General features: G+C 43.8%; 1 protein-coding gene across 1 annotated transcript in view; it reads right to left on the bottom strand.

The window, feature by feature from the left end:
• Positions 1–14,411, bottom strand: part of GLG1 (golgi glycoprotein 1) — a 172,640-nt gene that overhangs the window by 79,997 nt on the left and 78,232 nt on the right. Inside the window, exon 3 of the mRNA XM_074968320.1 lies at positions 6,748–6,834. Within this exon, the coding sequence (XP_074824421.1) occupies positions 6,748–6,834 (87 nt within the window). The remainder of the gene's footprint in view (positions 1–6,747; positions 6,835–14,411) is intronic.

The raw sequence follows: 14,411 nt of genomic DNA, 5'->3' as shown, positions 1-14,411 counted from the left end.
TCAAGTTGCAGTGGGGGAGGTTTCGGTTGGATATTAGGAAAAACTTTTTCACTAGGAGGGTGGTGAAACACTGGAATACGTTACCTAGGGAGGTGGTAGAATCTCCTTCCTTAGAAGTTTTTAAGGTCAGGCTTGACAAAGCCCTGGCTGGGATGATTTAATTGGGGATTGGTCCTGCTTTGAGCAGGGGGTTGGACTAGATGACCTCCTGAGGTCCCTTCCAACCCTGATATTCTATGATTCTATGTCGATGTAATTTACTTAGGGTTTCTGTACAGCATTTGACTTGGTACTGCGCAACATTTTTTTAAGAAACAAAATCAACATAGCACATTAAATAAATTAAAACTTGACTGAAGTCTCAAAATGTAATTATATTTGGGAATCATCAAGTGGTTACTGTGACAGGGTCAGGCCAGATGGCTACAGGAGAGTGACAGAATGCAGATATATTAGCCCCAGGTTAAGTAGGTCCCTTTTCTCTGGGTAAGGTAACAGGGAAGGTTCCAGAACAATCATGAACTTTCTGGAAACAATTAAGGTAGACAGGCTGATTAGAACATCTGCAGCCAATCAAGAAGCTGCTAGAATCAATTAAGGCTGGCTAATCAGGGCACCTGGGTTTAAAAAGGAGCTCACTTCAGTTTGTGGTGTGCGTGTGAGGAGCTGGGAGCAAGAGGCACTAGGAGCTGAAAGTGAGAATGCGGACTGTTGGGGGACTGAGGTGTATAAGCATTATCAGACACCAGGAGGAAGGTCCTATGGTGAGGATAAAGAAGGTGTTGGGAGGAGGCCATGGGGAAGTAGCCCAGGGAGTTGTAGCTGTTGCACAGCTGTTCCACGAGGCACTCTAGACAGCTGCATTCCACAGGGCCCTGGGCTGGAACCCGGAATAGAGGGCAGGCCCGGGTTCCCCCCAGATCCTCCCAACTCCTAGTTAGACACAGGAGAAGTTGACCTGGACTGTGGGTTCACGAAAATGGCCAAGCTGAGGGCTGCCGTGAAGCTCCAAGGCGAGCAAATCCGCCAATAAGCGCAAGACCCACCAAGGTAGAGGCCGAACTTTGTCCTAGTACATATCCAATAGGGGCCCAGGGGGATCATTTCTTGGTTCTATATTAGTTAACCACCAAAACAAAATCAGCAAGATTCGAGTTCTGCTTTGTCTTGTAATAAAACAAAATCATTATTGATCAAGTTTACAGATGATACAGACTGGAGCAGAATGGTAAATAATGAAGAGGACAGATCAGAGGACAGAGCGATCTGGATTGCCTCTACCCTGCTTACCAAGCTGTTTCAATTCAATACAGCCAAATCTAAAGTCATACATCTAGAAACAAAGAATACAGGCCACAGTTTCTTCAGGTATGTTAGCAACAAGAAGAAAGTCAAGGAAAGTGTGGGCCCCTTACTGAGTGAGGGAGGCAACCTAGTGACAGAGGATGTGGAAAAAGCTAATGTACTCAATGCTTTTTTTGCCTCTGTCTTCACGAACAAGGTCAGCTCCCAGACTGCTGCGCTGGGCATCACAGCATGGGGAGGAGGTGACCAGCCCTCTGTGGAGAAAGAAGTGGTTTGGGACAATTTAGAAAAGCTGGACAAGCACAAGTCCATGGGGCTGGATGTGCTGCATCCGAGAGCGCTACACGAGTTGGCGGATGTGATTGCAGAGCCATTGGCCATTATCTTTGAAAACTCATGGCCATCAGGGGAGGTCCCGGATGACTGGAAAAAGGCTAATGTAGTGCCCATCTCTAAAAAAAGGGAAGGAGGAGCATCCGGGGAACTACAGGCCAGTCAGCCTCACCTCAGTCCCTGGAAAAAATCATGGAGCAGGTCCTCAAGGAATCAATTCTGAAGCACTTAGAGGAGGAGAAAGTGATCAGGAAGAGTCAGCATGGATTCACCAAGGGAAAGTCATGCCCGGCTAACCTAACTGCCTTCTATGACGAGATAACTGCCTCTGTGGATGAGGGGAAAGCAGTGGACCTGTTATTCCTTGACTTTAGCAAAGCTTTTGACATGGTCTCGCACAGTATTCTTGCCAGCAAGTTAAAGAAGTATGTCCTGGATGAATGGACTATAAGGTGGATAGAAACCTGGCTAGATCGTCGGGCTCAACGGGTAGTGATCAATGGCTCCATGTCTAGTTGGCAGCTGCTATCAAGTGGAGTGCCCCAAGAGTCGGTCCTGGGGCCGGTTTTGTTCAATATCTTCATTAATGATCTGGAGGATGGCGTGGATTGCACCCTCAGCAAGTTTGCAGATGACACTAAAGTGGGAGGAGAGGTAGATATGCTGGAGAGTAGAGACAGGATACAGAGGGCCCTAGACAACTTAGAGGATAGGGCCAAAAGAAATCTGATGAGGTTCAACAAGGACAAGTGTAGAGTCCTGCACTTGGGACGGAAGAATCCCATGCACCGCTACAGACTAGGGACCGAATGGCTCGGCAGCAGTTCTGCAGAAAAGGACCTAGGGGTGACAGTGGACGAGAAGCTAGATATGAGTCAACAGTGTGCCCTTGTTGCCAAGAAGGCCAATGGCATTTTGGGATGTATAAGTAGGGGCATTGCCAGCAGATGGAGGGACATGATCGTTCCCCTCTATTTGACATTGGTGAGGCCTCATCTGGAGTACTGTGTCCAGTTTTGGGCCCCACACTACAAGAAGGATGTGAAAATATTGGAAGAGTACAGCAGAGCGCAACAAAAATTATCAGGGGACTGAAACATATGACTTATGAGGAGAGGCTGAGGGAACTGGGATTGTTTAGTCTGCAGAAGAGAAGAATGAAGGGGGATTTGATAGCTGCTTTCAACTACCTGAAAGGGAGTTCCAAAGAGGATGGAGCTAGACTGTTCTCAGTGGTAGCGGATGACAGAACGAGGAGTAATGGTCTCAAGTTGCAGTGGGGGAGAGTTGGATATTAGGAAAAACTTTTTCACTAGGAGGGTGGTGAAACACTGGAATGCACTACCTAGGGAGGTGGTGAAATCTCCTTCCTTTGAGGTTTTTAAGGTTAGGCTTGACAAAGCCATGGCTGGGATGATTTAGCTGGTGTTGGTCCTGCTTTGAGGAGGGGGCTGGACTAGATGACCTCCTAAGGTCCCTTCCAACCCTGATATTCTATGATTCTATGAGTTACAGAAAGGGGGTCTCTATCCTGGGAAACAGACTTTGAAAGAGACTTGGGGGTCATGGTTAATAAATCAGCTCAACATAAGCTCCTAGTGTAATACAATGACCAAAAGGGCTAATGTGATCATTGGATGTATAAACAAAGAACTTATTGAGTAGGAGTAGAGAGTTTATATTACCTCTATTTCTCTCTGGTGCAACTGCTACTGGAATACTGCATACTGTTCTGGTGTCCACAATTTAAAAAGATGTTGATAAATTGCCATGAGAATGATTAAAGGACTGAAAAATGTATCTTATAATGATAGACTCCGGGAGGTTAATCTATTTAGTTGATCAAAAAGAAAGTTAAGGGGTGACTTGATCATACAAGTGCCTACACAGAGGAACAAATTTGATAATAAAGAGCTCTTCAATCTAGCAGATGGAGGTATAAACAGCAACAAATGGCTCGTAGTTGAAGCTAGACATAAAATATGCTCCAGGTCAAACAGGAATTAACTCAGGGAAGTTCTTTGGACTGTAGTACATAGGAGGTCAGTCTAGATGATCACAATGATTCCTTCTTGCCTGATAATCTATCAATTATTTTCTATATACCAGCTAACTACAGCATGTGGTCATTTAAAAACCTCATTTGTAAGGATAATGGTTTTATCAAATTATCGAACATTGAAAATATAGTGCAATTTCAACATTTTAACCTATATAACCCCTAGAAAAATTACAGTTATAACAGTTGTTGGGTGAGATCACTAAAGACAAGACAAAATGCATAATTTCTTTTGAGTTAAATAATTCCGTTTCAAAGATGGGGTCTAGATCAGTCATATGTGCAGAGAACACAGCATGTACTAGGTTGCTGGTTCTGGACACTTCTAAAGAAACCCCATTTTTGGCTCTAGAGGAAGCCAACTATTATTGTGGGTTAAGCTCCTGGCCAAATGCTTATACAACCATAATATTGTTTGATAATTTGACTACCATTTTACACTGGCATTAACCATTTTAATATAAAACCTTTAGGGTGGGACTTCCAAAAATGACCAAGGGAAGTACCTAACTCCTAGTGACTTCCAGTGGAAGTTGGTTGCCTAATTCCCCCAGGGGCTTTTGAAATCAAAACATATATATATATACATATATATATAAAAATCAAAATGTAGCCAATGTGGTCTAGGACCGAACAGGACAATTCACATTGGTATGTAGTGTATTAAATACAAATCTAAAGTCATGTTCCCCCAGTAGGAAGGTGTGGTATGACTTTTCAATTCTTAAACATTTTAAAGGGTGGTCTTTTAAAATCTTTTTTGTCAGTTTGCAAAATTTCAAATTGATAATCTACATTATCCAATGTAAAACGAAGATTGTTTCATGCATCTACTTTGCTATTAAATGTCAATAAGAGGTGTAGCATGTATGATTGTAAAAACAATCAAACTGGAATTTTATAAAACCAGGATGCCACCTGTTTGTATCATTATTCACCGAAAAATTATATAAGAGGAAGACTATGGCAATAAGTGTACAATTAAAATTCTGTGTCTTTCCCCACCACATTTAGGAGCTTTTGTCTAAGATTTATAGTGCAATGATTACAACAATGCTAGACAGTCAATGTATAAAAAGGGAAATTAACTGTGCTGTGATAAGGGAGCATTCTCAAACATGCCTGGGTTGTACAAATTCTGCAGCAGCTCTATTACAGAAACCAAAGAGCTGAAAATAGAAAGCATTTGGCTTTACTCTGACTGCAAAGTATCAGCTTGTAGAGATATGTGTGATGTTGCTTCCATTTTGGAGCTATAAACTTCCAAACACAGCACAGTGCCTTGTAATGCAACACAAACTAGATGACTAATTCTTAAGGCAAGCTAAAAATAGAAGAGTTCACCATTCAGGAACCTACAGTTTGAACCACTTCAAATTTCACAGAATATCAGGGTTGGAAGGGACCTCAGAGGGTCATCTAGTCCAACCCCCTGCTCAAAGCAGGACCAATCCCCAATTTTTGCCCCAGATCCCAAATGGCCCCCTCAAGGATTGAACTCACAACCCTGGGTTTAGCAGGCCAATGCTCAAACCACTGAGCTATCCCCCCCCCCAAATTCTACCTTTGTCCCAGACCTAACTAGCCAATTTTGATGCCAATAAGACACATGGATTTTACTGGGGAAGGGAACATGGAAAATGAAGTTTGTAATAGAAACTCAGTTGTAACCTTAAGTATGGAATGGCTGTTAGTACTCAGTAAAGAATGGAAGAATCCAACCTGCACAAAACACCTGGTGGAAGGTGTGACAAAGTGGGAATCTTTAATATTTTTATAATTCCTGTGTGTGCCTCACTTTTCCAATGTACTCTGCATTTCTATCCGGGGGTGCAAAGGGTCAGATCCGCTCTTGGAGGCAGATTAAGAGACCTGAGGTTTCTCTCACTGAGCTGTATGGGGTGGAATGAATGGGTCATTAAACAGCTGGCGGGAACCAACCCACATCAATGGATAATTCAGAAAAGCAATGGTAACCCCAATGGACAGGACAGTTATAGTTAGCAACCAATGACCAAGAGGAAGTAGATTTCTCCCACTTGTAGACAGGAAAACAGACCAAAGGCCCCAGGTAGAGAAAAAAGGGGCAAGGTGTCAGGTGGCTGGGACAAGGGCTGCCCTTTGGGGACAATGGGGAGACAGAAGCTCTCCTTGGGGACTGAAAAGCAGACAGAGAAATGGATTCCATAACAGCTTGGCTAGCTGATTACACCAGTTGAGCCAGCACGGACCATGTCTTAACCTTTGTCTGTCTGTGCTAACCAAAGGACTTTTAGATTCTGTATGCTTGATGACTAATAAATTGTTCCCTTGTTTTGAAAATGCTGCTGTTGTCACTGCAAACACTGAGAACATTGTGTCCTGAAGGGGCACAGTACAAGCCTCCCACAGGAGATTGTTTTGGCTGGATTTATTGCAGGGAGCCATGGAGAGAGAAAGGGATTGCCGAAGGCCCAATTTCAGAGTCTTGGAGGCCATGGGCCTGCCCCTATGGAACTATGTGTGTCCCTGGGATGCGGCACACTGAAAGGGGTCACTTCCAAAGGACTAGGCCATAGACCAGACCCTGTGGATCTGTGACAGGTCAGGCAGGAACTGAGGGGTTCTTAGTTTATCTTCTCTTTATTCTGTTCCCATCATTCCTCCTATCCAACCACTTACCACCACTCAAGTTAAACATTTTTGCAAATACCAAATGATATCCCCAGGAACCTGCCTCCCCTCTTCTCCCACCCCCCATCCTACCCCAAATGTGGAAGAGAGGACTTGGTCTATTGTCAGTTCAATCTCCCCGTAGAGAGGGCTTGTCTACACTGGTTCAGCTAACACCTTTTTTAATCTCTCTCTATATATTAGGTTCTAAGCAGTGTTTAAACAGTGTTAATTACCGATTAGCTAACATTTTAGCATACCACTCATTTTCCGCAATCTAGAAAAGCTCTAAGTGTTCTTTAGATAGATTTGAAGTGTTTTTGCTTTGGTGGCAGAGGGGTAAGAAGAACCCACAAATATAACAAACAGATGAAGCCATCCCCTTTCTTCACCCTCACCTCTGCTATGGTGGACTTACAGACCTCTCTGGCCACGGATTCAAACTTCAGGTCTGTAGTCAGGTTCAGCTTGTAGTTCCACAACAGCTAAATAAAAGAGAATGCATTATTTTGTATAGAAAGGGTTGGAAGTTTTGCACCTAGGGATGATAAAAACTGATTTTTTTTTTGGCTTCAGACTAAAACAGAAACTGAGGCAATCTAATCTCCTTCACATACAGTTACTGTGGTTCATTATGCATGAGCTTCATTCTTCGGTCATATCTAAAACTATGCAGAAAAAGCCCATCAATTAAATTTATTACACCCTTATATAGTCATCCATCTACCATCCCACATTTTAAGCAAATGATTCCCAAAGCCAAAATTTCTACATATAATCATTAACCAAGTCATTAAAAGGAAAGGTACCAATGACTCTATTTTCTGAATCACATGATCTTTGTTTATAAGACAATGAAGACTTCCTAAATTAACACCCGTTGAGCTTTTAGCAAAGTAATGCATTCAATTCGCTAATCTTTCTGTATAACTTGTATGGCTTAGTTGTGCAATATAGTATTCTCTATGCAGATACAGTGATGCCCTCAGTATGAACTGGATTTATGCCAGAAACGTTCTAACTCCAGCCTGGCTGGAAAGGGATTCCAGTCAGCTGCTCATTCACTTCCCTCTTCAGAAGGCTATTAAAAAGATAACATCTAGGACAAATTGTGTTGTGATGGCACTCCATGAAAACTTAGGGGTTCTCTCTTCAAAAGGCTAATGGCATTTCGGCACTACAACAGAGCTAGTTAACACCCAAACTCCTGCATGAGGGTCACTGCCCCTCCTAGGAGAGTGTCCGGGATTAGTTGATTAAATATGATCTAATTGTTTATACTGATCCAAAATGAATTTCAGTTTTAGCACATTATGCTCTCCATAAACATGGCTGTTCCAGCTGCCCTCTGGCACCTCAGCAGTAGATCAATTTAAAAGGAAGAAATATAAGACAAGGTAACAAGAATTCAATAAATTTGGCAACAGGCCAGAGCTAGCCTGGCCTCATATCCCAGTTGCCACTACTAGCTTATTCTATTGCACTTCTCTCCAGAAGCATAGGAGTTTAAGCCACAAAATGTATATTTCAAACAAGTATTTTGTACTTGTGACAAAATAATCTATTAAGGGGTCAAGCCAATATTGTGTCAGACTTGCATTATACATCAACACTTAATAAAACAAAACCAAAAAACTAAAAAAATAATTAAGCAGCAGACGTGCTGTCATCTAATTAGGACAACTCTGTTTAAAGTCTTCAGAAGGCAGAGGCAGCAGCATACGAAGCATTACAGATGACACAGGAACAACAGTCCTATGTATTTCTTCCACACCCTCAACTTCAGTACTTGAAAGATCAGACATGGAGATGATGACAAGTCCTCAGGGTATTTTGGAAAAGGTGGGAGACTTGTGCTTAGGTCTTTCAGAAAAATATGAAAAAGCCAAAGGAGCCAACTGTAACCTTGCACCCCATAATGCTTTATGGAAATATGCTTACGAATGTAAATATGACATGACTGGAATGTTTTATGCTACATATGCCTCTGCAAACATTATGATCTACTGAATACATTCCACCTATTTGTATGCATGTATCATTTTGTATTCGAAGTTATAAGTATTGGTTATGTACTTGTTTAATTTTAAATAGCCTCAGTGAGGCAGTTGGCCAGCTTACTGAGAATAGTCTTTTCTCAGTAAGTGCCCAATCAAGAAACACTTAAGCCAACAATGAACTTGGAAATGCCAATCCACATCTGAGCTTTCCAAGGAACGTGGCTTGGCTGGTAAGGAACTCAGTCATGCATGGACATCTGACTTGCCCAAGTGACTCCCAAACTCCATTTTGTAGCTGGATTCTACATTGGGGGAGAGAGAGGTGTCCACCCACAAGAGAAAGTCTATTTAAATCCCTGGGAGACCCCTCCATTTTGTCTTCAGCTTGCTCAAGAGAGAGCCTCTTCACCCCAAAGATACCTGAAAGAAACTGGAACAAAGGACAGTAACCATGGGGGTGTGAGTGATTGCTGGACCCAGACCAGAAGGCGGCTAGTCTGTAAAAGAGGCTTATTGGAACATCTCTGAGGGTGAGATTTTATCTGTATTCAGCTTCTTACTGTATTAGGTTTAGACTTGCGTGTTTTATTTTATTTTGCTTGGTAATTCACTTTCTTCTGTCTGCTATCACTTGGAACCACTTAAATCCTACTTTTTGTATTTAATAAAATCACTTTTTACTTATTAATTAACCCAGCGTATGTATTAATACTTTGGGGGGGGGCGCTGTGCATATCTCTCTATCAGTGTTACAGAGGATGAACAATTTATGAAACGGATTTATTTGGGGTTTGGACCCCACTGGGAGTTGGGCATCTGAGTGTTAAACACAGGAACACTTCTTAAGTTGCTTTCAGTTAAGCCTGCAGTTTGTGGGATGTGGCTCACACCTGGGTCTGTGTTTGTAGCCGGCAAGTGTGTCTCACACAACCAGGCAGGGTTCTGGAGTCCCAAGCTGGCAGGGAAGGCAGGGACAGAAGTAGACTTGGCACATCAGTTGGCAGCCCCAAGGGGGTTTCTTTGATCCAACCCATCACACCGCCATCATCTGACACTAATGCATGGGAGAAGCCCAAAGATGGGTGGTGGGAAGGACTTTAGACACATCTCCACTATGAACTGTGAAGTTAACATTAGAGGTGGAAAGAATGTACTGGTACTGGAATAATAATAGACTTAACAGGAGACTCCCAAAAAGACTTTCCCTCAGATGGAAGCTCACAGGTCTGAGTCCCTATAAACTGGATCAAATGCTTCTGAGTGAGAATGCAACCAAAGACTGTAGACCAAGGAAATGCAGGATTGCCCACACATATGAAGTTTGGATAAAGCCTTAACTTCCCTGGTAGGAGCCAAGGCATAACTCTGATTTGAGGGACTCTCCGGACAGAGCAGGGGGAGAGAGAACACTATCAATTATCAGATGCAAAACACATTTGATTCTCAATCCCACATCCTCTGCACCCAGGGATACTTTTATGCATGACCCCTTTGGTATTTTTATCACCTGCTCTATGCAGAGGGCCGCGATGAGGGGGCCTCTTGGCACCATGTCCTCTTTTCATCACCAGTCATAATAGAATGGCTATGGGCTGTTGATCCAGACTGGGCTGTTGGAAGTGTTTTAGTTCTGACATACTAGGAGGTGGTTCCTTTTTATTTATTTATGGTGGGGGTAGGGGATGGGGAATTTGAAGTTGTTGGACCTGAAGCCTTGGTCATAGCAGCAAGCGCCTGGGCTTTCCACAGCCTATTATATCAGGAAGAAAAAGTGCAAGCTGGAAGACTGTGGGGCACTTGTCTGGCCTGTGCTAGCAGGGGGGCAGACTAGATGGTCAGCATGGTCCCTTCTGGCCGTGGAATCTATGAACCTATAAGATCACGACAGGCCTGACGGATGAAGTCAACAAATACCAAGCAGGCCCTTGGAGAATGCCCCTACCATTTCAGGCAGCAAGTACTGGTCCATCATTTTGTTCTTAAAGGATATTTAAAATTCATCCACATCTGGATCTGCTTTGTTAAGAGCTCAGAAATACACTGCACAATCCTAGCAAAGACACTCGGTACTGTATAAAAACTAATCTAATTATTTTATTTAAGAATGAACACTAAACTAGCACAGTTACCAAATTTTATTAAACTACAACAGTAAATTCAAGTGTCAGCTTGGTGATCTGGAATTTTGATAGTGACAGGCTGGTCATTAATAAACAAGGTAATCAGAGGAAAACCTGTCCTAGACCCAGCAGCATGTTCCAAGCTCTCTCCAAACACTATACCTTCCCATAGCTTTAGAAACAATAAACCGAACTGATTTGTGTTATTTTTCAAGCTGCCACAGCAGCTTCCATGTGAGTGACTAAGATTTTTACTGAATGAAGATAACTGCGTAAGACACATTTTTCTAAGGCTAAGAGCATTAAGTGCAAGAGTACAGTACTCTTCAGAATATTCCTGTGACCCAGTGAACCTCAGGTGTCAACTGGCTGATGGCACAATGAGTGCAAAGGGGCACACGGAATCCTTCAGCTAGCAGGCAATGTGACAGCATGCTTCTCATGAAAGAAGGGCCACAGCCACCCTGGCTGTAAAGCCTGGCAAGGATTTGGGGTGAGCAATACTCTACAAGACATGAATACCTTGTTAATTAAGTCGAGGCTCTAGAATGCATTTTATATTATATGTAACCATTTCCAAATCTTCTACTTGCTACTTCTTGAATCTCTATGCTTTGCTAAATAACCACCACAACACCCTGCCAAACATACCCTGAAGCTTTGTTGTTTTCAATACAAACAAATCTAAGTGCTATGTGTTAAGTAGAGTAGTATCAGAGAAGGAACTGGTAAGATGGGGATGTACTGTGTCTTTGGAAGCAGCAACTCTGTGAATACTGCGAGCTCAGTGGACAAGGGACCAGAGAGCAATACAGAAGTGCACAGACAGTCCAGGGAGTGTTGGGGACAACTTCCTGGTACAAGTGCTGGAAGAACCGACTAGGGGCCGTGCTCTTCTTGATCTGCTGCTTACAAACAGGGAAAAATTGGTAGAGGAAGTAGAAGTGGGTGGCAACCGAGGCAGCAGTGACCATGAGATGGTTGAGTTCAGGATCCTAAAAAAAGGAAGAAAGGAGTAGCAGCAAAATACAGACCCTGGACTTCAGAAAAGCAGACAGACTCCCTTAGGGAACTGATGAGCAGGATCCCCCGGGGGGCTAATATGAGGGAGCAAGGAGTCCAGGAGACCTGGCTGTATTTTAAAGAAGCCCTATTGAGGGCACAGGAACAAACCATCCCGAAGTGCAGAAAAGAATAGCAAATATGGCAGGCGACCAGCTTGGCTTAACGGTGAAATCTTCGGTGAGCTTAAACTCAAAAAAGGAAGCTTACAAGAAGTGGAAAGTTGGACAGATGACTAGGGAGGAGTATACAAATATTGCGAGAGCATGCAGGGGTGTAATCAGGAAGACCAAGTCACAACTGGAGTTGCAGCTAGCAAGGGATGTGAAGGGTAACAAGAAGGGTTTCTATAGCTATGTTGGCAACAAGAAGGTCAGGGAAAGTGTGGGACCCTTACTGAATGGGGGAGGCAACGTAGTGACAGATGACATGGAAAAAGCTGAAGTACACAATGCTTTTTTTGCCTCCGTCTTCACAGACAAGGGCAGCTCCCAGACTGCTGCACTGGGCAACACAGCATGGGGAAGAGGTGACCAGCCCTCAGTGGTGAAAGAACAGGTTAAGGACTATTTAGAAAAGCTGGACATGCACAAGTCCATGGATCCAGATCTAATGCATCCAAAGGTGCTGAGGGAGTTGGCTGATGTGACTGCAGAGCCACTGGCCATTATCTCTGAAAATTCGTGGCCATCGGGGGAGGTCCCGGATGATTGGAAAAAGGCAAATATAGTGCCCATATTTTAAAAAGTGAAAAAAAGAGAACCCGGGGAACTACAGACCAGTCAGCCTCTCTTCAGTCCTCAGCAAAATCATGGAGCAGGTCCTCAAGGAATCCATTTTGAAACACTTGGAGGAGAGGAAGGTGATCAGGAACAGTCAATATGGATTCACCAAGGGCAAGTCATGTCTTACCACCCTGATTGCCTTCTGTGATGAGATAGCTGGCTCTGTGGATATGGGGAAAGTGGTGGATGTGATCTATCTTGACTTTAGCAAAGCTTTTGATACGGTCTCCCACAGAATTCTTGCCAGCAAGTTAAAAAAGTATGGGCTGGATGAATGGACTATAAGGTAGACAGAAAGTTGGCTAGATTGTCAGGCTCAATGGATAGTGATCAATGGCTTGATTCTAGTTGGCAGCCAGTATCAAGCGGGGTGCCCCAGGGGTCGGTCCTGGGGCCGGTTTTGTTCAACATCTTTATCAATCATCTGGATGATGGATTAATTGCACCCTCAGCACATTCGCAGATCACATTAAGCTGGGGGGAGAGGTAGATATGATGGAGGGTAGGGAGAAGGTCCAGAGTGACCTAGACGAATTGGAGGATTGGGCCAAAAGAAATCTGATTCAACAAGGTTCAACAAGGACAAATGCAGAGTCCTGCACTTAGGAAGGAAGAATCCCATGCACCGCTACAGACTAGGGACTGACTGGCTAGGCAGCAGTTCTGCAGAGAAGGACCTGGGGATTACAGTGGACAAGAAGCTGGATATGAGTCAACAGAGCACCCTTGTTGCCAAGAAGGCCAGCGGCATATTGTGCTGTATTAGTAGGAGCATTGCCAGCAGATCGTGGGAAGTGATTATCCCCCTCTATTCAGCACTGGTGAGGCCACACCTGGAGTACTGCATCCAATTTTGGTTCCCCCACTACAAAAGGGATGTGGACAAATTGGAGAGAATCCAATGGAGGGCAGTGATGATGATTAGGGGGCTGGGGCACATGACTTACGAGGAGAGGCTGAGGGAACTGGGATTATTTAGTCTGTAGAAGAGAACAGTGAGGGGGCATTTGATAGCAGCCTTCAACTACCTGAAGGGGGGTTCCAAAGAGGATGGAGCTAGACTGTTCTCAGTGGTAGCAGAAGACAGAACAAGAAGAAATGTTCTCAAGTTGCAATGGGGGAGGTCTAGGTTGGATATTAGGAAACACTACTTCACTAGGAGGGTGGTGAAGCACTGGAATGAGTTACCTAGGGAGGTGGTGAGATCTCCATCCTTAGAGTTTTAAGGCCCGGCTTGACAAAGCCCTGGCTGGGATGATTTAGTTGGGGATTGGTCCTGCTTTGAGCAGGGGGTTGGACTTGATGACCTCCTGAGGTCTCTTCCAATCCTAATATTCTATGATTCTATGACACTCCTGGGAGACTCTCGGACAGCTCAAGAGTTGGAGTGTGCCTGTCGCTAACTTGCAGAGTGACAGCGGAGCCTTTATTGCCTGTGGTCAGTGGAGTTGGAAACCGACCCACGGCAGGCATAGACAAGGCTTCCTCATGTTAAAGGCAGAGGTGCCCACAGCCCTGGGAACTGTCACAATTACCTTCTGAGCTAATTTGGCAACTCTGTGCTCTTTGTCAAGACAAATATGTCAATGTCTTTGGTTTCTTTCTACCTTTTATGGTTCGTGAAAATCTCCATGATCCAGCTGACACAGAGAGGACCTGTTGTTGAATTCACCACACAATTTAAATCAGGGATTTTCAGTCTTTACCCAACTGAGGGCCATCCTAGCATTCCCTGGAGTTTAAGGGCCACACTTATGCATAGGACGGAAAAGATTTTAACTACCTACACCTTTAACAAAGGTGTGGTTCATAGACTACAGGTCTCAGCATGCAATACTCCATTTTGAGCCAAGGAACTCACCTCCAGAGAGGACTGAACATTGCATACTGAGACTTGCAACCTCCATGAAAGAGGAGGTCACATTGAGAACTCTGGAAATTTTGGACACTCCTAGCTTAACCCAAGTGATCCACAGCTGAAGACTTAGAGTTAAGTATTCAGCACCTTCCTACTGCAAATCTGAATTTAGAAAGCCTAAATGAGATGGTGTGTAGTGGTAAAGAAACTGGCTCCATGTTCCCTTGCTGGGAGTCA

The sequence above is a fragment of the Natator depressus genome, chromosome 12 (genome assembly GCF_965152275.1).
Source record: "Natator depressus isolate rNatDep1 chromosome 12, rNatDep2.hap1, whole genome shotgun sequence".
In the NCBI taxonomy this organism is placed as follows: domain Eukaryota; kingdom Metazoa; phylum Chordata; order Testudines; family Cheloniidae; genus Natator; species Natator depressus.
This window is presented reverse-complemented; position numbering and strand designations above follow the sequence as displayed.